Source organism: Electrophorus electricus, chromosome 5, assembly GCF_041902795.1.
Source record: "Electrophorus electricus isolate QZ-2024a chromosome 5, ASM4190279v1, whole genome shotgun sequence".
In the NCBI taxonomy this organism is placed as follows: Eukaryota; Metazoa; Chordata; class Actinopteri; order Gymnotiformes; family Gymnotidae; genus Electrophorus; species Electrophorus electricus.
In genome coordinates this window covers 22,008,650-22,030,887 of record NC_137501.1, presented here as the reverse complement: position 1 = coordinate 22,030,887, position 22,238 = coordinate 22,008,650, and the positions used below count along the sequence as shown (strand labels likewise).

The 22,238-nt window shown below is 41.0% G+C and overlaps 1 protein-coding gene across 7 annotated transcripts; it reads left to right on the top strand.

Moving 5' to 3' along the window:
• The first annotated feature begins 551 nt into the window (after positions 1-551).
• fnip2 (folliculin interacting protein 2) lies at positions 552-21,910 on the top strand. Of its 7 annotated transcripts, XR_014123818.1 has the most exons (19): positions 560-1,033; positions 4,632-4,755; positions 9,277-9,372; positions 9,458-9,558; positions 10,405-10,479; positions 11,532-11,590; positions 11,685-11,792; positions 12,360-12,431; positions 13,832-13,967; positions 14,148-14,349; positions 14,477-14,565; positions 16,504-16,650; positions 17,159-17,328; positions 17,468-18,203; positions 18,671-18,827; positions 19,296-19,496; positions 19,608-19,723; positions 19,869-20,171; positions 20,847-21,910. XR_014123818.1 is itself a non-coding variant. In XM_035530242.2 (18 exons), exons 1-18 carry the CDS (start codon positions 945-947, stop codon positions 19,945-19,947), a joined length of 2,754 nt encoding a protein of 917 aa, XP_035386135.1. In that variant the 5' UTR covers positions 552-944; the 3' UTR covers positions 19,948-21,910. The 7 variants fall into 7 exon arrangements, 6 of the variants coding, with proteins under 6 accessions (XP_035386135.1, XP_081570542.1, XP_035386134.1 ...); XM_035530242.2 differs by having other exon boundaries at positions 552-1,033; positions 9,280-9,372; positions 19,869-21,910; XM_081714416.1 differs by having other exon boundaries at positions 559-1,033; positions 14,151-14,349; positions 19,869-21,910.
• The last annotated feature ends 328 nt before the right edge of the window (positions 21,911-22,238 follow it).

Sequence of the window (22,238 nt, the reverse complement as noted above, 5' to 3'; positions counted from 1 at the left end):
TAACCTTTATTCCTTATACCTAAATTCAGAGTCCAGAATGCTTACCTTTATGGTTTTGTCTCTGAAACAAGGTGGGGGACATTTTGCAATTTTCCACTGAGAATTGATCGTTTTTGCTTAAGTTAAAAACATATGGTAAAGACAGTAAAATGACTAAGGCAATAAAATCATTTGGATTTGCTTATTGATGTTAATAGTATTTTAGATAAGTATTATATTAATAATTATACGCACATTTTTCTATCTTCAATATGGCATATGGCAAAAAAAATGCAGAGATTTTTATGTTTTGAACAAAACGCTAACTATATTTAGATATCTTGGATTTTTTTATCAGTATTATTTCAGTATCACTATTATGCTGCTTGCTGCCACATCTACAAAAATGTACTAAATACATTTTCGACATTTATTGACATTGCAAAACACTAGCATCGCAGTTCTTCAGATACATACAACGGGGAGAGAAACAGGTTGTACAAAGTAAGTCTATTGTTTGTGACAAAATTATAACTTTTCTAGAATTCAGTTCTGTTGCATAAATGTGGGGTTTGCTTCCTTTAGAATGACAACAACAGAAAGCAGCATTTGTCTTTACTGTGTACTAAGACAGGAAAACAAAGGATGTCGAACCATTCGTCCACATCTACAAATTTGCAATTTCACGTAAGAGCCGCCAGAGGGCACCAGAACACTGGTTTGGTGGGACTGCTGTGAACGCACGTCAGCTATACGTGCAAGGCGCACCAAATGGTGAATCCTTTACTGCGAAAGCCGTATGATTTTTTTGTGATTGCTGCCATACGCGTAAAGTCCACCTGTCTTAACTGTCACATGATTGAAACACCGTGTCGACGATATTCGCGCTAGCCAGTATGGTGGACAGGGGTTCCCGGTATGTAGGCCCGCGTGTGTGATCTCGATACGGACGGTGCACTAGCAGCATGGCTCCGACACTCCTGCAGAAACTCTTCAGCAAGAAGGCGTCTTCCACGGGGGGCGCGAGGGACTGTAGAAAAGCTGCCGACCAGTGGTGAGTGGACGCGCCTTTGTTACCGTTAGCTCGCGGACAACCGAACAGTTAGGGCTGCTCGTCAGCAAAACAAAACAAAACGCGCTCTGCTGGCTACCAGCGTGTATCCACGCGCATTTCGCCCTAGCGTGCTCATTTAAATTCCGTGCGTGCGCGCATGAAATATGCTTTATTCTTAGTCAGCATCTCCGAACAGCTGGAAGTTGAAGTATTTTGTGTATGTTCTCTATAGTGTGTCAGTGGGAGTGTGTGTGAGTCAGTCCCGTTAATACGCAGTATTCCACACGCGGTTGTTAACACCCCGATTCCCGTAGTGTTCGCTTGTTCGCGTGCAACCTCACGTGCGGCCAGAGGTTCTGCGCGTGACGTAACGTCTGCACTGTTCAGCAGCACTGGCTGGATGCCTTAACGTTATGTTGAAATGTACCCATGTAATACATTTTACGCTATTTTTCCATTCAAAATTATTATTTACAGAAAATTAGCGCGACGTTCTCCCATAACCTTTTATTACTGTAGATCTTTCTTTTTTAATGCAAATTTTTATTCATTTTTTAACGCACGACCCCTTGATTTTGAAGTGCGGCCAGCAGGCGTGTGTGCGAGAGCTAGCTTGCTGTACTAGTGCGAGGGCCAGACAGAGGAAACCGTCACCTGGTCACCTCATCATATATGAATCTGCCATGGAAAATATTTCATACTTCCTCATTTGAGTCGTGAAGTCAAAATTTTAATGTTAATATGTGAAATGGAGAATACTTGGTTTTGGTTGTTATATTTGGAGAATATTGAGTGGTGGAGTTTGTGCAACCACAGGCTTGTTTTAAACATTTTTATTCGTTTAAATGAAGAGATCATTTATGTGTACCAAAATGGCTTGTATCTTATGTTAAGAATGGAGTTTTTTGGTCTGATGTGTTCTCCTTGCTATACTTGGTGTGTAAAACACCAATTTTTCATTCCTGATTTCTGTATCCTAACCTCTAGTTACTATTCATATGGGGTGTATTGGTAATATTGTAATATTGTAATATTGGTATATTGTAATATTGGTGTAACTGTTCCTGATTTGATGCCTTAACAGCCATGCTTGTTCTCTGGCCTAAAACAGCAGTAATTAGAGTTGCAGTATGTAGCATTTTCAAGCGCAGCCTACACATTACACATGAATTGTTCACTATGCGTCACATACTTGGTCAAATGACTTGACCTGATATGTTTTGGGGTTTTTTTTGGGTTTTTTTGGGGGGGGGGGTTTTATACAACATCTAATATTGTGATTATGATATGTTACAGTATTGTTTGCCTCAGCTGTCATCAGATGAGTGTGTGGTTCGGATGGGTGGGTGCTGAGGTGTGCAACTTTGGCTGCAGGGAATGTCATATGACTGTTGAATCACATGCTGAGTGAGTGAGTGAGTGTGTGTGTGTGTGGGGGGGGGGGGTGAGTGGTGAAAAAGAATGAGAGGGACACTGTCACATGATGCTCATGTTCCATTAAATCCATCATCAGATAGATAAGAAGGACCCTCCTTACATGCTTGGCAGTATGTGTGCACCTCTCTCTCTAGTGTAACTTTAGATGACCGTATAGAATATAGGAGAACACAGAAAGTACAAGGTGCATATGGTGTTTTGCCCTTCTTTTTTTCTTTCTTTTTGCATTTTAAAAATGAAGATTAAGAGTCAAAGAAAATCTGGTTCCGCCTGGCACTATAATATGGAGGCATTTCTACGTGACAGGTAGTGTGTGTGTGTGTGTGTGTGTGTGTGCGCATGCACACTCTCTCAAAATACACTTACAAGTCATGCTGACTGGGTAGAAACTCTAAAGCAACCATAGATTAATCTTACAGACACACTCGGATGCACCTCATTCTGGATCTCCTTCACATACAACTTGTAGGATATTAATACACACCACGCAGTAGTCCATTATGCGGGATTTTTTTTATCATGGTACGCATTTACAAAAGATAACATTACTGTATGAACCACAGTGAGAGTATAAGCAAAATTTGATTTGATTATGCTAAATATCAGATAGTGGTATATCAGAAAGAATCAGGGCTGTCCTCAGTCCCCTGATGAATTTTTAGGACACACAGGATCTGATTTCATTGATGTTTACAGCATTTCACTGAGACACTTATCCAGAGTACACAGGCTTCCTTGGGATTCGAACCCACGATCTTGGTGTTGCCAGGACCTTGCTGCTCTAGCAGGAACGCTTCAGAAGCATGCACCCCTGTGTACTCAGAAGAGTTCAAAAATGGAATCGCAGCACAGGAAGGAGCCGATGTGCTTGTGTGATTCACTTAGGGCCATGAGCGTGCTTGCTTGCCACTGTGGTCATATGACTGTATGTGTTAAGTTCTTTTATAGACCTTTTTACATCAGCTCTTTTTCAGGCTGTGTGTTTTCTTTGGCGCTCATGTGCATGTGTGAGCGCCAGTGTGTATCCGAGTGTGTAGTGGCAGTACCAGCCCAAGTTAGTGGTACTCACACACACAGTGTATGAGGATAAAGAGATCTTGTGTGTGTGTGTGTGTGTGTGTGTGTGTGGGTGGGTGGGTAAGCATTGCCTATGTGAAGCAGTGCATTGTTCTGCAGCTGGTCTAGTGAGTTGTCTCTAACACACATGCACACACAGACACAAAGTTTCCATAACGTAGTCTGAGCTGAAGATCACACACTCAGCAGCAAGTAATTATATAATAACACACTTGCTTACACACACACAGCCTGTGATAGGAGTAAGTGATATAACACTGCATTCTCTCTAGACCCCCAAGAAAAAAGCCCTCTGCATCATGTGGGTTCATCAGAAGAAGGAGTGGGTGTGGGTGTGTTGCTGATGCAGCATTATTTAACAAAAAATGAGAGCGTGGTCTAGCCAGCCTTTATGTAGCCTCTTTCCCAGTGTCAGGACATTTCTGGAAGTGTGTGTGTGTGTGTGTGTGTGTGTGTGTGTGTGTGTGTGTGTGTGTGTGTGTGTGTGTGTGGGGTGGGGGGGGGCGTATGTGTCTATGGGCAAGTCTGAAGTCAACAAATGGATGTGTGTTGACTGGACAGGATGGAGAGCAGGTACTGTAAATTTGTGCATTTGGCAATGGTGCATCTGTTTGTGGTGGAATGGTATGGCAGGCTGGGGTCTGTGTGTGTGTGTGTGTGTGTGTGTGTGTGTGTGTGGTGCATGCATGTGGGCTGGCGTGTATGTGGTGTGTGCATGCATGGGCGTTGTCCTCAAGATATTTACACTGTAATATGGGTTTAGAGCAAGGAAACTGTCTTAAAAGAAAACTGTTTGGTTCTTTTCAAGTTACACATGTTGTAATTTAAACCAATGCTCCAGAGTAGCTCACATCTCACATTTAATATCTGATTGCTTACTGATATTTAGTTGCATGTGCTTGTTTGCATTCGTTTCCATACTGGCTGACAGCTGATTATGCTTGCACTGATTTGGTCACAGCTTTTCTTATGTATTCCAATGCATGTTTTGACACTTTAGCTTGTTTCATTAAGCGCTTCTTGCCAATGTGTAGCTGTTAATATTACATTTTCTTTCTCTCTGTCTCTCTTCTCTCTCTTTCAGCTGGGCAACAGCAGAGTTCGATCTTGCTCAGATCAGATTGATTGTGTATCAAGATTGCGAAAGAAGGGGTCGGCAGGTTCTGTTTGACTCCAAAGCTATACAGAAGCTGGACCCATTAAAACAGGTATCTAGCTTCATTCTGTGTGTGTAAATGAAGGATAGAGAGATGGTGTTTTTCAGTGTGACAATGTTCTTTCAGGAGACATCACATGTTGCAATCCCTCTTGCTTGGATCTTATGACAGATGTGACTGATTCGATAACGGGGTCAAAGAGTTTTGTGTGTGTCTGTGTGTGTGTGTCTGTGTGTGTGTGTCTGTGTGTGTGTGTCTGTGTGTGTGTGTCTGTGCGAGAGGTTTTTTTTAATGTGTTATGTGTATCAGATTTATAGTTGCTTTCTGTTGGTTCTTGGTTTGGATGTTATGCTTATTATCCTTTAGAAGTGGAAGCAGTTGGGAATTTTATTGTATCCCACATGTAATAAAATGTGTATTATAATAGCAGTATATACAGAGTCTGTTGATGAGATAAAGCCATCCAGTTATATCAGGCTTACTTATTGGTTGTCCAGACAATCCATTTGTTTTACAATTCAATGTTTCCATGCATCAGATTACAGATATTACAGAATCCTCCACACCAACTCTCTCCAGTCAGAATGTGTTTTATGGTCATTAAGTTGTGGTCACATGAGAATCTGTTCTTAAGAGGTGTGTGTGTGTATGTGTGTGTGTGTGTGTGTGTGTGTGTGTGTGTGTGTGTGTGTGTGTGTGTGTGTGTGTGTGTGTGTGTGTATGTCTATACAACATTGCTACCTCAAAGTGCTTTTTGAGGCCAGTGATGCTGCTATCCGTTTCCACTTCCATTGCTCATGTGATGAGCCACTTTTGATGGAACTCCAAAGCATTGGTTTTAACCAGCGGCACCTCTCAAGTGTGTTTATAGTCTTAGTTGGATAAAGGTGTTGAATCTCTAATAATACTGCATATTATTTTGTATGAAGATGTCCTTTTCTTTGTGCATAGTATTTGTCAAAGATCCTATTGTACATTAAATTGCATGTGGTAGATGCTTTCATCCAGGGAAGCTTGCATATATGTATCAGTATGTATCACGTTTCATGTGCTCCCTGGGAACTGATCCCACATTCTTGCTCTGCCTGCTCCGCCAGGTGAGCTACCGGATTATGAGCCTCAGCATTCCCAACATAAGCAGCATCATCAGTCGGCTCTTCATCTGCTGTGCAGTTTGGCCAGCAGGAGTAAAATGGTCTGTTTGCCCTATTTGAAACTATTTGCGACCATTTGAAACAAACCCCTTCATTTCTGGCCATGAATGTGGTGCAGAGTAAATCACATCAGGGCATCATCATCATCATTCCAGACCATATGCCCTGCAGCCTTCCAGTAAGCTAGTTCCTGCTTTGCAGGCACATGGGGCACAAATCCTCTTTTGGTTGAATCAGCCAGTAACACGGGGTGTTTTAAACCACACCATTAATAAGTTTTTGATCAACTGTGGCCAACAGTCAGACCTGGTGTATGAGAGGGAGCTGTTGATTGTTTTAAAGGAGTCACTTATAGGCGTGTTTTTACAACCCACAAAATGTGCACTCATTGCACGTGACTCGGTGAGACGTTTTGTTCATTCGTGCAAAGTGGAATGACCCTTGAACTCAAGCTCTCGAATTTCACACCCAGCCCAACCTGGGGTTTCTTGTGTCACAAGGTAGGGTGCTGGTCATCCCCTGCACCGCACCTGGAAAGTTTTGACCATGTCCAGTTCAAACTACCTGTGACCACACTCGCACACTCCCCATTCTCCACACACTCAGCTAGCAGCTCAGGTTCCTTGGCCAGTGCCGGCCACACCCGCTCTCTCTGTCGCCACGGTGCTGCTGAAGCTGGTCCAATTGCAAAAGGCGTGTATACGCTATATATGATCTTGCCGGCACAGCCGATGAAGGACCTCTGTCTGAACATCCCGTTTCTCTGGAAAACTTTACATATATGCACATATTTGTTGGAGCCACTTCTCCAACTTTAGTGGTCATGGCCCCCAAGTGCCCCTGTTACTACTGAGAAAGCCTTGGTGTTAACCTTCCACATTTCCCAATCTTTCCTCTTTGAGTCCCTGGTATTTATCTAATTTCTCAAATTCCTTCCTTTATATGTTTTCATCAGTTGGTAGTGCCATATCTATTGCTACTACTGTTTTCTGCATCTTGGTTGTTTATCTGTCTGGATCTGGAGGTCCTATGAGAGATTAACGTTGATCTCCACCACTTTATGGAATTCCTCCCATTTGGACTTGGAGGGGTGTTCAGGACATATACCTTGCATATGTTCCTGTACAGGATCCCTGACACTTGATTGTGTCTCTCAGTTTATGCTTTTCCCCTCCTCTTTTTAGGTCTTCTCTCTCTCTCTCATTCATATATATATATATGTGTGTGTGTGTGTGTGTGTGACATGCTGTTAGCTTTAAGTGTGTGGATGGTGCCACATATGAAAAAATATGTTACATTATAGGAAATAATTCTTTACCAGTCAGTAGCTTGGACACAACTGACTGATTGTACGTATGTTTTTCATAGTATTTTAATTTAATTGTTTTATGCTTATGTTTATGACAAATATAGTCAGAGTTGGTGGTCTATGTATGAAATGATCCACCTCCTCCTCCTCCAAAAGAAAAAAAAAGACATATAAATTCAGAACTTCATAGGTGACATATTAGATGGCTGCCTCATGAAACTGGGTAAGAGGACGCCAAAGTAATGAATGCTGTTGAAGAACTTTGAGTAATCTAAAATCAAATGTAGTCAATTTTTGTTTATCATGGCATAATCACATGTGCTATTTCAATATTTTTAAAATAATATTTTTATTTTTATTTTTTTTTCTAAAATGTAGAAAATATTTAAAATAATAGAAAAGGTATTTCCAGTAGTGGCTTGCTTCCATTTGTTCAGGCATTTGAAATGCAAAAGAAAGGAAAAAAGCTCAGTCCTGACTACAACACAGACACAGGTGTCAGACAAATAGAAATTCCTTGGATTCAGTGTGTACAGAAAAACAAAGACCAGAGGAAGGACTTTTATTTTGCATCACTAGCTTGTTTGTAGGAATCTTTTGCTGGAAACGTTAATACTTTCCATGTCCACTGATTATATGTAGGTTCTACTGTTATGCACACAAGCTGATTGGAGAAGACTGTCAAGAAGCAGGAGCTTGAGTGCTGCACCTGGATTAGGTTGAGAAGATCATGGCTTATTGAAGGCAACTATAGATGGCACGATGCCAGTTTTTCTGGTCCGATACAGATATCTTGCATTTGGAATATTGATACCGAACCAATTTTATTTCCTTAAAAACCACTGTTGGGCTGTAGTTTAGTTATTTGAGAGAATTATATATGCTACTGTCTGATATGTGGTTTTTATATATATATATATATATATATATATATATATATATATATATATATATATATATATATATATATATATATATATATATATTACACTATTTTACAGATATTATGTGTAGATATGAAAGATAAAATAAGTAAAATTATAAAAAACAAAACACTTTGCAATTAGCTAAAGCATTTAATTTTTGTCTTTCCATTGCCTTACAGTTAGTGTCTCTCTTGCTGAGATCATATTTACAGCCTTGGTCATCACCTGTTTGTTTCTCAGCTTTACTGTAGTCACCCTCAGTATACACTCTCGCGCTCTCTCTCTCTCTCTCTCTCTCTCTCTCTCTGTCTAGCTGTCTCTGCTCAGTACGGCTGCCTCATTCTCTCACTGCTGAAATTTACACTATAGTTTGTCTGCTTTTTTCTTTAGTGTAATTCCACATCAACTTAATAATTTTATAGCAGTCCTTGTGAATTTCAGCAGTGAATCACTGTTCTACATGCTACACACCGATCGCACTTCAGGCACTAAATGAGCAGACAGAGAGAAACTACTGGTACTACTCTTCTCTCTTCACTTGAGCTCTGCTTTAAACCAATAGAAAGCAGATTAAATTATGTTTACAAGATGGTTATTCCTCCTCACCTATAAATAAAATAAAATAAAAATCTATGGACAGTTGTTTGAAGTTGGCTTATTCTGCAGTTTCTTATTCAAAATATCAAGAAGCAGCGGTTTTCTTTGAGATTACTAAACACATACTGCTGCACCTCCTAGCGTGGTAGAGTTAATATATTTTACACAGGCACAGAGCATACGTGCATCAGCTATAGCCTGTTTGGTGTGTTTAAGTGTAAATACACATAGGTGACGAGGGACGATAGTGAGCCAATAGAAAGCGATCAGTCTCTGTTGGCGTTAGTTCTTCAGTGTTAGTTCTATGTGTTCCTATCCTAAAGGCCCTTGTTGAGAGAGATAAATTGTACTATTCAACAGTGAATGGTAATGTCTGCCTGCAAGGTTCCAGGGTACGATTTGTAAGTTTTGGGGGTTGAGATTTGGACTGATCTAAAACTTTCCTGTGTTGTTGATGTGGGGTTGCAAAAATGCCTTACTCCTATTATTTGGTTATGCATATTTAAAAATTATTATGCTAGCCAATAAAAAGTATCTGTTCTGAACTGATTGGTTGATTCACTATACCAATTGGTTGTTTCACCAGCAGAATGCAGAAGAGACAAAAGCCCCGCCCAGCAAAAGTGGCACCTGTCAAATCAGCAGCAGAGAAAACCAGAAAGAGACTCAACCTATATATCAGGTTAAATTCTCACAAATTCAACCAAAGTAACCATTCTTATGTTGAAGGTTCAGTAGAAGAATAATTGTGCTGTATTTGCATACAGTACACCAGACCAGCTTCAGATGTGAACATGCTTGGGGAGATGATGTTTGGCTCAGTTGCCATGAGCTACAAGGGTTCAACGCTAAAGATTCACCATATACGGTGAGTATAAATGTTTTTTTGTGTGTGTGTGTGTTGTTGGGGGGACACAAACGGGTTTGTTTTATAAAAGCCATATGCACATCATAATTTTTTTTATTTAATGTGTGGTGGTGGTAGTGCTTTGAAACCATCTCTGTCTTGGTCCAAATTTGGCTTTTTTGCAGGGTACAGTTGGCAGATTGGCCCACTGACATGAATACAGTTTTTTGGAAGACTGTGGGTTATAAACACAGTCTCCATAAGACACAATTTATGAACTGAGCATAAGATGGCATGTTCACATTAAATACCATGGCAGATAATAAATCAAAACTAAATCAAAACATATGTCCAGAAACCAGAACAGACTCTATTTCACTTGACTTGTCTCACTGCGCAACACAGTTGCGCAGGGTATAAAAGAATATTTAATCAGTTATCATGTGTCTTTGGAAGTCTGTAGTGAGAGCCTGATGGAAGATGCTGAAAGTTTTTTTGTTTTTGTTTTTGTTTTTTTATTATTCAGCGGTTCTGATCTGATGCAATAATTCATTCAATAATTTATAATAATTAACTGTACTGTAGTATTCACCTCAAACTGTACTGTTTCAAGGCTAACCATGAGTCATTTGTTTCCTTTAAAATACATGTATGTATAAAATAAACAAAACAAAGGTTAAGACAGGTCTATCAAAGAATGGGTCATTTAACTCTTTATATTGACATCTGCACAAATTTTGAGGTCTCTGGTGATGTATGTGTGATTCATTGGTTATGTGATGGTACATTTTCTTAAGAAGGGGGTGGGTGGGTGGGTGTGTGTGTGTTTGCTTGCGCACATGTCTTTGTGTCTGTGTGTTTAATCAGGTCTCCTCCTCAGCTGATGGTCAGTAAAGTTTTCTCCACACGATATGGCAGCAGTAACACTGGGAGCACCACCACGTGAGTCTGTCTGATTGGCTCGTGGGTCATGCTGCATCGAATCACTATCTGTTGTCAACACCCTGTCATTCCTAAATTCCTCTATATCCTGATAGGAATTATTATATTTCATTCAAGAATAAAAATGTAGACTTGAATTGAGTTGAATTAGTAAAAGAAAATAGCTGGTCCTGTTCTTTATTGCAGGTCAATATTAACAAGCATATTGAGGCATATTGAATGTAAATCACACAAAGAACCCAAATATTTATACAGATTTCAGGAGTGATTATGTAATCACCCCACCTTGAAGCAAGTTGAAGCTTGACACCATATCCTCTTTTCTTTTTTATCAACAAAGATGATTTCAACTCTTACCACCAAACACCTGCAAGATAAAGTTGCTCTGTACCACTTTGTCCTTTGGTGATAAGATAAGGAACCTTGCTTAGCCACAGAACTCTCAAAGAAGCTTTCAAGTCTTTTAAAAACAATAATCTTTCTCAATACTCACAGAAACAGTCACAGAGACTTGCACAGAGACCTTTAAACCACCTGCATCAAAGACTCTGCTCTGCACCCAGAGACCCACAAGGGCCTCTATTGTGTTCTAATTCCTAGGCTTTACCTTAGGGTAAAGGGTCTTATTCGATGCCCAGACCTACAAATTATTTTTTTATATTACCACAACCCCTTCCAGAACTTCGAACTGATGAACAACAAGGTCCAGATTTAGGCACTTGAGTACTTTGTGTAAGCATCTTGACCCAAAGAAGACTGTAAATCTCTGAAAGCCAAATAATCCATTCTCAGATCTAGACTAAGTATATCTCATGAAATCATTCTTTAATCACGAGTTATCTATAAGTGATTTTTTTTTTTTTTTACAGAACTCATGGAATGTATAGCTACAGGCAGTCCTTGTTAACTACGTAGTTTTAGCTGAATGAACATAAAGTGACACTTTTGCCTTCATTTTTTCACCAGTTCTGATTGGCAGCAGTTTCAGTGTAGTCATGCTTGAACCTGCTTGGGGGTATTTAACCCTAACTCTTGCCTCTCTTTCTCTGCAGTCTACAAGACAGTTTTGAATCTCTAAGCCAGACTTGTCCGAGTCACAGCAGTAGCATAGGTAAGATGCGTGTACACACGTGTTGTGTTACTGGCCAAGGTCACATGGCCTTAATTGATGTGTCCAAATAACACATGTTACTTCAATGTTAAAGGTGTTCCTGGTTCAGGGGTTTGGAGATTATATAGGTGCACTGTTACCCTGGGTTATTCACTAGGCTCCACCCCTCAGCTACTCTCCGAGAGTGCATCATTCTTTGCAGGTGTGTGTCTGGCACAGATGCATCATGAGCTCATGTGGCACGCAGCACATGCATGATGTCACATGCGGTTGATGTTACACTAACAGTTTTTCACATTTCTCTATTGCAGAGACTCTCTAGTGTCCTCCACCCCCCCCCCCACTCTCTCTCTCTCTCTCTCTCTCTCTCTCTCTCTCTCTCTCTCTCTGTCTTTGTCTGTTATTCTCTAAACCTGTAACACCTAATGCACGGCTGCAGTAAACCAAAACAGCTGCTGAGGTCTTAAAAGCACTCATGATGCACTCGCGTGGTGTGGTATTAATAGGACAACCCAACCAAAAAAAATGCGATAACCTACTTTGTTAGGACCAGCAAAATTATCTGGCCAAAGTAAAGTTTTTAGTTCATGAGGTTAATGTTAGGCTTAGGACTCTTGTTGTCTATTTACATTCATGCAATACATTGTGACATAGGTGTGATGCAAATATAAAAAAAACAAATATAAATGTGTGCGCGCGCGTGTGTGTGTGTGTGTGTCCGTGTGTGTGTCTGCGCTCATACTCATTTTATCGGTGTCTTCTGCTCTAGCCCACAGTAATCCTGTGGACATGCCAGGTAGAGGTTGCAGCGAAGACGGGGATTCTGGCATTGCCCGTTCAGGTACACAAACTCACACACATGTGCACACTAATGCACACTAATGCAGAGAAGCCCAATCACAAAAATATACACAAACATACACAAACACAGACCAATGCACACAAATGCACAAAAACACAGACCACTTAAACAAACACAACACACACCCATACTGGTACACACAATTGCACACTAAAACATACTAATGCAGACAAGCACAAGCACATGGTAATACAAATGTATGCAAACACAGAGCAATGCATACAAACTGAAACACACACCCACACACCCATATCAGTACAGACGAGTGCACAATAATACACACAAACACAGACAAGCACAAGCACACACAAATGCATCCAAACACACACAAACAAGTCCACACTAATACATACATACAGAGAGAAGCACAAGCACACACCAATACATACAACTGCACGCAAACACAGACAAGTGCACATGAACACATACCAATACACACAAACGCACACAAGCATGCACACATTACAAAAGACACAAGCACACAACACCCATCAATACACACAAACTTGCATATACACATACCAGTACATGCATGTGCACAAACACACTTTCACACACACTCGCCAGTACCCACAAGTGCACTCAAATGCAGAATACTCAAGCGCACATACACACACATCGGTGCACACGCAGCTGGCAGCGCTTTGTGTTTGTAATTGAGTTGCTGTTTGAGAGATGTGTGAGTCTCAAAGGCTTTATACTGCCCTTTTTCAATCTACACTAAGGTTCAACTTTCTAACATTTAACATATATATTTGATTTAATTCTGTACTGATCACATTATGTAGTAGTAGCAACAAACGCTCTGGCTTGCTACATATCAAATGTGGTAGCAGGTAAACGATAGCTTCAATAGAGCTGTGTTTGATTTTAATGAGATATTTAGCATGTTTCTAGTTACATTTGTGTGAATGCATGATGGGAAGTTGAGTGAATGTGTTCTGAACTGCAACTTGAAAACTGCTAGTAATCCTCTAGCTACTCTACATGCTGATTCAGTTTTAGGTAAACATCGCTGTTTACCTGTTAACTGTGAAGGCCATTTGTGAAAATATTGATTGACCTTGGTGTAATGGTCAATTAGTATAGTAACCCAATGGAATGTGTTTATCGTGTATTTTGAACAGATTTTCATGGCTTGTTATGTATATTTGCATTGTGTAGCATGCATTTGAACTGTCCTTTTATATTGTAAATACATGTAGATCAGAGTAACTATGTTATATTCACTAATAAAAGAATGAAACTGCATTACCAGCTACCAGTTTCTAGATCCATCACCGTTTCCTTGCAGTTCAATGTGCATGCATTTAATGCTATGCTTATTGTTTTATTCCTTCAGTCTTATTGATCTGTAAGTTGAATTTCACCTTTTACAGCATCACTAAGCAGCCTGCTGGCCACGCCGCTTCCTTCTCCTGGCTCTTCCTCCAGCAGTGGCTGCGCCAGCAGTTACCAGCGGCGATGGCTTCGTAGCCAGGCAACTAGCCTGCAGCATGGCCCTATCCCTCGCTGGTGAGTGTGTGTGATTTTAAGGTGGAACCACAGTGTCCAAATGGCTTCCCTCATCTTTGGCTTTTATGTGATCTTGTTTATGATCTTCTATGGTCTTGTATGTTGATAATATGTTTTTCTTGTGTGTGTGTGTGTGTGTGTGTGTGTGTGTGTGTGTGTGTGTGTGTGTGTGTTTGGCAGCAGCACCGAGGAGATGTTCAGCCTATCGGATGAGAGCTGTGGCTCAAACCCAGGTGTGGGCCGGCGGAAGAAGATCGCCGTCAGTATCATCATCAGCCTGCCCGAGAAAGAGGAGGAGAGCATCAGCTTCCAGGGGTTCTTCTTCTCCCACTTCCCCCTGTTTGAGTCACACATGAACAAGCTCAAGGGTGCCATCGAGAGGGTGAGCTGTGCTATTGCGGGACACTAGAAAGTTTTGTGCTAGCCTTTGTTCTTTTCAAACAAGTGGATGGTTGGAGAACAATGAGTGATGCAAGTGGACATCTTCAGATTGTGTGTGTGTGTTTCAGGCGATGATTGTATGCAGAAGAGTAGCAGAGGCGAGTCAGCGAGTGCAAGTGTATTTGTGTCGAGTTATGGAGGCATTGGGAGAGTTCAGGTGAGGATATATGCATATTCTTCATAAATGTGTTTTTTGTGTGTCATGTCTGTGTATCTGCATGGTTTATTATGTCTAATATGTTGGAACTTCAGTTCTATTTAGGGGTCGACCTATATGGTTTTTCAGGGTTGATATTGATTGTTAATAATCAAAGTCAGAGTCAAATTTATTTACATGTGTTGTCACAAAGCAGCCTTACAGATGTTTGGGTCCAGATCACTAATGAGCTAGCCAATAGCAACAGTGGCAAGGAATTAAGGAAGGAACCTTGAGAGGACCAAGACTTGAGGAGAGAGAGATATAAATATATACACACACACAGCCCATGTGACGATACAGTAGCATCAGTTTATTTATTTACTGGTTGAATTTGATGTTTGTAGCTCAAACCTTTATAAGAATGCACAATTTACTCACAAGTGACATTAAATGAACATAATGTTTAATATTACAACAAAAATGCTTTCAGCTTTACATAACATAAAGGTTGAAAAACAGTAACTTAAAAACAATTTCAAATAGATAAAATAAAATTAAATAATAGCTCTCTTATAGTAAAAATAGCTTCCCAAATTACAAATGGAATGACAACAACTCAATAAGTAAATTTTGTAAAATGCAAAATTTATTAAAAAGATTTTTTAAAGTTGCAATCTTCAGTATGTCAATATGAGTTACACAAAGTTATTGCATAGAAACTATGTTTAAATTACATGCTGTATATCCAATACATTATTAAAAAAAGGAATTTCTGTTTTATTTCATATATACATCACTGGAAAAAGCTAAGAGACCAATGCAAAATTATTCATTTCTCTGGTTTTGCTATTTAAAATTTTTGTTATATTCCATAAACTACTGACATTTCTCCCAAGTTCCAAGTAACAATATTGTCATTTTGAGCACTTATCTTCAGAAAATGACAACTGGTCAAAATAACGGCGTTTAAAAAAATGCAGTGTCGTCAGACCTCAAATAAGCAAAGAAAGGTTGCTATTTATATTTTACATTTAGGGCATTTGGCTGATGCTTTTATCCAAAGCAACTTACAATTATGACTGAATACAACTTGAATAATTGAGGATTAAGGGCCTTGCCTCAGGCCCAACAGTAGCAACCCAGCAGTGGTGGTTCTTGAACTGGCAACCTTCTGATTACAAGACGAGTAACGTAACCAATAAACTACCACTGCCCCCGTGTCATGCTGTTCTGCAGTCTTTCACATTGCTCAGTAAATAAGATTTGCTTCACGTGATGACCTAATCAGATGTATAGTCTAAAAAAATACCCACTCACCCTCCTCTGGGCACGCACTGACAAAACTGACAACTTCTCAGAACAGGCGTTGTTTTAGATTACACCAAAATATATGATGACATCCATCATCTCAAAGTGTGTGTGCACAAGTAAGTAAACAAAATTATATGACTGAATGCATTGTGCTTTTTGCCAACTGCATTGTTCAGACTTCCCCTCAATGTAGAAGTGAATGCAGGCTTGGCTTGATTCCCACATTCCTCACAAATTTCAAAGAGCATGTTTGATTAGATTTACTCAACATGTCCACATTTCTGTAAATCTAAAGGCGCTGCAGATGGGACATTGAACCAGGCTACAGAACTAATTTGTGTGGTTACACAACAATGATCCTTTTATCAGCAAGGAAATAAGTTCAAGGGACGATTCTGATAATCAGGAAAATAATAAATGTCCGTAACCATTATTCGTCAGGCCAATAATCAATTGAACCTGGTTCTATTTCTACCTTTTTACTCAATTTCTCTCTGCTAGATGTTTCTTCCATACTTGATCTGTGTGTTTTTGGTCATTTGCTGATGTCTGATCTTTGTATTTGCCTTGTGGCTCATGATCAGTGTCTCTGTGATCGTTGACTTGGGTCTGATTGTGGGTGCCATTCCCTTTGCTTTAATGTAGGATGACTGTATGGAACCTGTACATGGCACCACGGATCACTGAGCCTGTCTGGCTGACCATGGTATCCCAAAGTGCCGAGCGAAACCCACTGTGTCAGCGCTTCCTGAAAGAGATGAGCCTGCTTATGGAGCATGGGGCCAAGAACCAGTTAGTACTCCCTTCCCCTTTTAACCTTTAACTTTTAACCTTTTTAACCTTTACCAGTCATGGACAACTGAGCCCTTGCAACAATAAACCACACATGCACATCCATAAACTGTTCTTCTGCATTCTCCAAAATAGAAACTTAATGGGCTTAATTGGAAGTTTTCTTTTTAAATGTCCACATGAATGAAGTAAGGTAAATCTAAATAAAGCATATTTAACATAAGATCATTTTTAAAAGTAAAAGTTGTACAAAATCCAAGTCTAAAATAACTTATTACATAAAAAGAGCTGATATTATGGTTTATCATTGCAAAGGCTCAGTTATTATGTCTAGGCAAATCGGTGCATTAGCATATTAATTTAAATGTATTACATGAAAGCTCTTGTTTTATGCATTTTGTTTTATTACTTTATCTTCTCCCACCAAACTGCAAAAATGCCATATCATAGCATTACTACAGAGGTGTGGGTCATGGGAAAGCCCTTTCTGGTTCTTTGTTCTCCCCAGGTTCCTCTCTGCTCTTCTCACTGCTGTCCTGATGTACCACCTGGCCTGGGTTCCCACTGTGATGCCTAGTAACCACCTGCCAATCAAGCCTGTCTGCCAGAAGCATGCCTCCCCAACAGTGGATCTGCTGGCCAAGTCTCACCCATACAATGCTCTGTGGGCTCAGCTGGGTACACACACACACACACACAGTACTCTGAACTTAGCTATAGTAGGGACACACGCCCTATTAGCACGGACACGTGCACTCACTCTGTCAATCCATTGTGTGTGTGTGAGAGCCTGGTTGTTGTGGTGTTTGTTGTGTAGGGGATCTCTATGGTGCCTTGGGCTCTCCGGTGCGCGTGTGTCGCACAGTGGTTGTTGGGCGGAGGAGGGAGCTGGTGCAGCGCGTGCTTTACGTCATGTCCTACTTCATCCGATGCTCCGACCTGCAGGAAAACACCCAGCCTCAGGGACAGATGGACAGTCCAGCCAATCCTTGCCCTGCTCAGCCATCTAATCCCATCCCCTGTCCTGAAAGGACCAGTGAGAAACCGCTCACCACCCCTGGCTCAGGGGCTGTAAAGCCTGACATTGGCCCTGAAAGGACCAATGAAAAAATGTTAAGACCTGACTTGGATTCTGCAGTGCCTTTCATGCAATCAGAAAGGGCCACGGTGACAGCTGATACTACCCCATTTCCCCAAATGACCAGTGACATGTTGGAGGGTGCAGAGGTTGGACTGGAATGTTTTGGGGAGAGTAACATCTCTGTAGGGGTGGGATTAGAGCACATTTTGGCCAGTCAGAGTCCTCCTGTACACAGGGTGCAGTTCACCATTGGCAGCCCTAAGGAGCGGAAGAATGATGGACAACTCAGAGATTTGGTCAGGACAGGATGTGGGCAGGAGGTCCATAGGAAGTTACCTCATAGGATATTGACAGACATACAACGGAACACGAGCTTGGACAGCTCTCTGGGCGACAGTGATGAAGAGGAGTCAACACCCCAACGGCCGTACAAAGCGTCAGAGATGCAGGAGTATGAAGTGCCCCTGCTGAGGTTACCAGAACACACACACACACACTCACACGCTCTCTTAACTCTCTCTATCTCTTATCTCTTCCCCAGTGCTGCAGTTCTCAATAGCAGGACTTAGATTCAGTTATTTGAGGCATTACTAAGCTTAATAAACAGTACCAATATATATTCCAAACACTAAATTACATATGTCTGTGTGCAGTTCATAGGAATATAGAACATGGCTGTATATGGGTATACCTGTAGTATATAGGTATATAGTACATAGTACAAATGTAAATGAAAGGTCGGTTCACCTTTACGGAATGCTAATTGGCAAATGCTACACCAAATCATAGCCATCATTCATGAAGTGTATAATGCTAACTGTTGACTTAAACTCGACCGCTGTTGAGAAGACATGCCTTCTTGTAAAGATGTGTGTGTGTGTGTGTGTGTGTGTGTGTGTGTGTGTGTGTGTATACGCACTTTCATGTCTGTGCATGTAGCTGTCCGACGGAATGCCGCCCCAGCTTGAACCATTTTGGCCGTTCCCTTCTCGGAGGATACTGCCCCCAGTACATGCCTGACTTCGCCCTGCATGGTGTCAGCTCCGACCACCACCTCAGGCAGTGCCTGCCCACAGACCTGGAGCACACAGTCCTTGTGAGTACAGAGGGGAAAGTGTGTGTATGTGTGTGTGTGTGTGTGTGTGTGTATGTGTGTGTGTGTGTGGCTTCTTCACTTGCTGTGACTATTCCAATGCCTGTATGCGTGTGAGACTGAGTGGGTTGTATTTTGTTATGGCTTGAATGTGTCACTTGTGAACTGCACTCACATGTGGTCTCAGACCTGTGCTACTCCCCCCTAGTGGTGGCTGAGGTCTCTAACAAGCTCGTGTTAAAGTAGTGTACAGCACTTCTTCCTAATATCCGTCTTGTTGACTGACTTCCCTGAAGTCTTGTGGTGTTGTCTAGTGCTGCAGATTGTTAGAGGAGTAAAAACTATGTAGGGCCAAGACACTGAACTAATTGTCCTAATTGTCTCATTATTCTTGATGATGGTTATTTGGTATAATTGGTATACGTATGTGTGTGTATGTGCTTGTGTGTGTGTTTGTGTACACGCACACAGCATCCTGCTCTGGATGAGCCGGTCGCCGAGGCGGTGTGTATTGTGGCAGACACGGACCGGCTGTGTGTCCAGCTGGCCACCAGCCAGCACCGCATGTGTGAGACAAGCCGTTTCGGGAAGGATGTGATGGTGTCCAGCCTCGTCCACGCGCTTCTGGTGTCCACGCTCCAGCTGCACGCGCTTAACGTTGCTGCAGACTTTGTATGGCGCAAAACTTTTTTTTGTTTGGTTGTTTGTTTTTAATGAATGTTTTCTTGTTCGAATAACAGCTTCCGCTCTATAAGGAACTCATTGTGTGTGTTTGTCTGGCAGTGTGTGATGCATCTGGAGGATCGCCTGCAGGAGTTGTACTTTAAGAGCTGTTCTCTGGCTGAGTATTTGAGAGGCCAATCAAGAGCCAATGTGAAGGAGCTGACATTAACATTGGGGTATGTTTTCTCTCTCTCTCTCACACACACACACACACATACATATACACACACTCTACACTCTTTCCTTTCATTTAATTTCTTTAATGTGCTCCGTTTATGGGGTTGTGTGTGTGTGTGTGTGTTTGTGTATTTGCCCATGTAGGATTGAGTCCAATGATCTTCCGTTACTTACGGCGGTAGCCAGCACACACTCGCCCTATGTAGCCCAGATCCTGCTCTGAGTGGACCAGGGAAGATCACTTCACTGGACTAACCGATCAGAATGTGTTCCAGCTTGCAACAGCCCCCCAAGGACCGGATCACCCAGTTTTAACACACCCATCAAAGCTCTCTATCAGACCAATCATAGCCCAGACTCAGCCGTAGTTGGACCAATCAGGATCATCCTCTTACCCCTTGAGGAAAGAAGGTTTACATCCTCTCTGTTTGACAGGAACCAGCCTAAGTATGTTTTGTGTTAATTTTTTTCCTATGTTATTTATGCTGCCTTCACAAAATGGAACACACTTTATTAGGCACTTGTTTACATTCCAAGTCTCTTTTTTTGCATTTGCAGGGGTTTTTAATGGGTTTTGTTTGTCTTAATTAAAAGGGAGGCATAAAGAGACTGCCCAGCACTGAGTTAGAAATATGTGTGTTGCCGCTAAGGCACTGTTGAAACTGGTGTAATCAGGGTACCGAATGAGAAAAAAGGTAAACGGCTCTTCGATAAGGCATATATAAAGAAACAATCCATCCTTCCAAAATGCTTGAGGCAATACATACTGGTTAAATCTGTGTTATGCAAGTAGACAGTGTATGGTTTTAGTTTAGAAAAAGGTGGAGAGAGAGGTCATATTCCAACATTTTCTGGGAATTGACCAGCGCACAGGTCACCTAGTCAATCCAGAGCATCTGGAAGGTTCTAAAGTTGATATTTTCTTCAGTAGTATCAAATAAATTGAGAGATGCATGCTTGATGGTTAAGCATGTCGAAAGTTTCCCTCTTCACACAGAAATCATTAAAGAGCGATGGTTTAGAGAATTCCAATTTGCATAAGTCTTTAGTATTTGTCTTGGGAGGCAGTTGGTATGGGCCTATATGATGACCCAATTTTTGCTCATTTTGTTTTTTCTGTAGTTTGAGTTGATTTGCTCTGTGTGGCTGCCCCTTGTGGTGTAATGGCAGATGGCGGTTCAGGATTTTCACAAAGGCCACAACTCCACAGCAGAGATGCCTTTGGTCAAATTTGAATTTGTATGTGTTTATATGTATGTAAGCTGAACACTTGTTCTGAAAATGTTGCGATCATCCTTGTGCTGTGTACTACTGATGTCTTATTTATATCAACATCAAGTAGGCCTATAGTATGCACATTTCTTTCTCTGTGTATGCGTGAGTGAAAGGAAGAAAGTGAAAGAATGTAGGGTAAGCAGGGAATGTTTATGTAATGTAAGTGTAGGTAGACATATAGATGAGCAGCGGTTAATAGCTGTGTGTGTGTGTGTGTGTGTGTGTGTCTGTGTGTGTGCGCGAGTGTGCTTGTTCATCAGTCCAAGACAGAGGTGCGGATGTTTAATGGAGTTTAAGGAGGTGTACTTAGTCTAGTAATTAAGCAGCTGTTAATTACGTGTGTGTATGTTGGTCGATCATTCGGTTCTATCAGGTGCTCTCTTGTACACTGTGTTAAGGCATATTAAAACATATACTTTTTTATTATCTTTTAGCATAATGTTTCACTAACACCTTTTTTGGGATCACATATGGAGAGACAGACACCACAGAATATACTGAGTCAAATACTTTATTCTAATTCAACTCTTGTCTTATGGCTCTGATCTCTTTAATATTTAAAAAAAAGACAGAATGAAAACTTGGTTTTAAACTATTTTTGTACACTAAGCTCTACCTCAGAAGATGGCTTTCAAAAGTGTCCTTCAGTCTTGACCAGTGGTGTGAAGTATTGGCCATCCGTGCAACGCCGCCTTGTGTGGTAACACCAGACAGGTGTTACAGGAAGTGGAAGAACGCCAGTGTGCATTTAGAAAGAAACACTAATGCTTCGGTTATTACATCTGGGGCTGTTCACCTGTTGGTGGCGTGTGTAGGGATTTGCTTCGAACAAAACTATACGGGTTACACATTTGTCTAAAGGGAATTATGGATGAGAGCTGGCATCAAATAAATGTTCCCATAATTGGAAAGCCCTCTTTGTTTGTCTTGCTTCCTTTACATCTAACATAGAAACATTCAGAAAGGGTAACACTATCTCCATTCGACCTTGCATCACCCAAAAGTGCAAACATTTATTTAAAACTCGCTGTAAGTGCACGGGATTCAGTCTGCATGAGGTATTGACAAAAAGTACATGGACATCTTCAATCCTTGCATGTTTTCACATGTATAGTGTTAACGTTTCTCATTCTCTTGTTTTGAATGGTACTTCTGCAAACACCTCATTCAGTAGCACCATTGTAGTTCAATAGTAGGCAAACCCTCACATAAAACTATTCCATGGGGTATTTATACTGA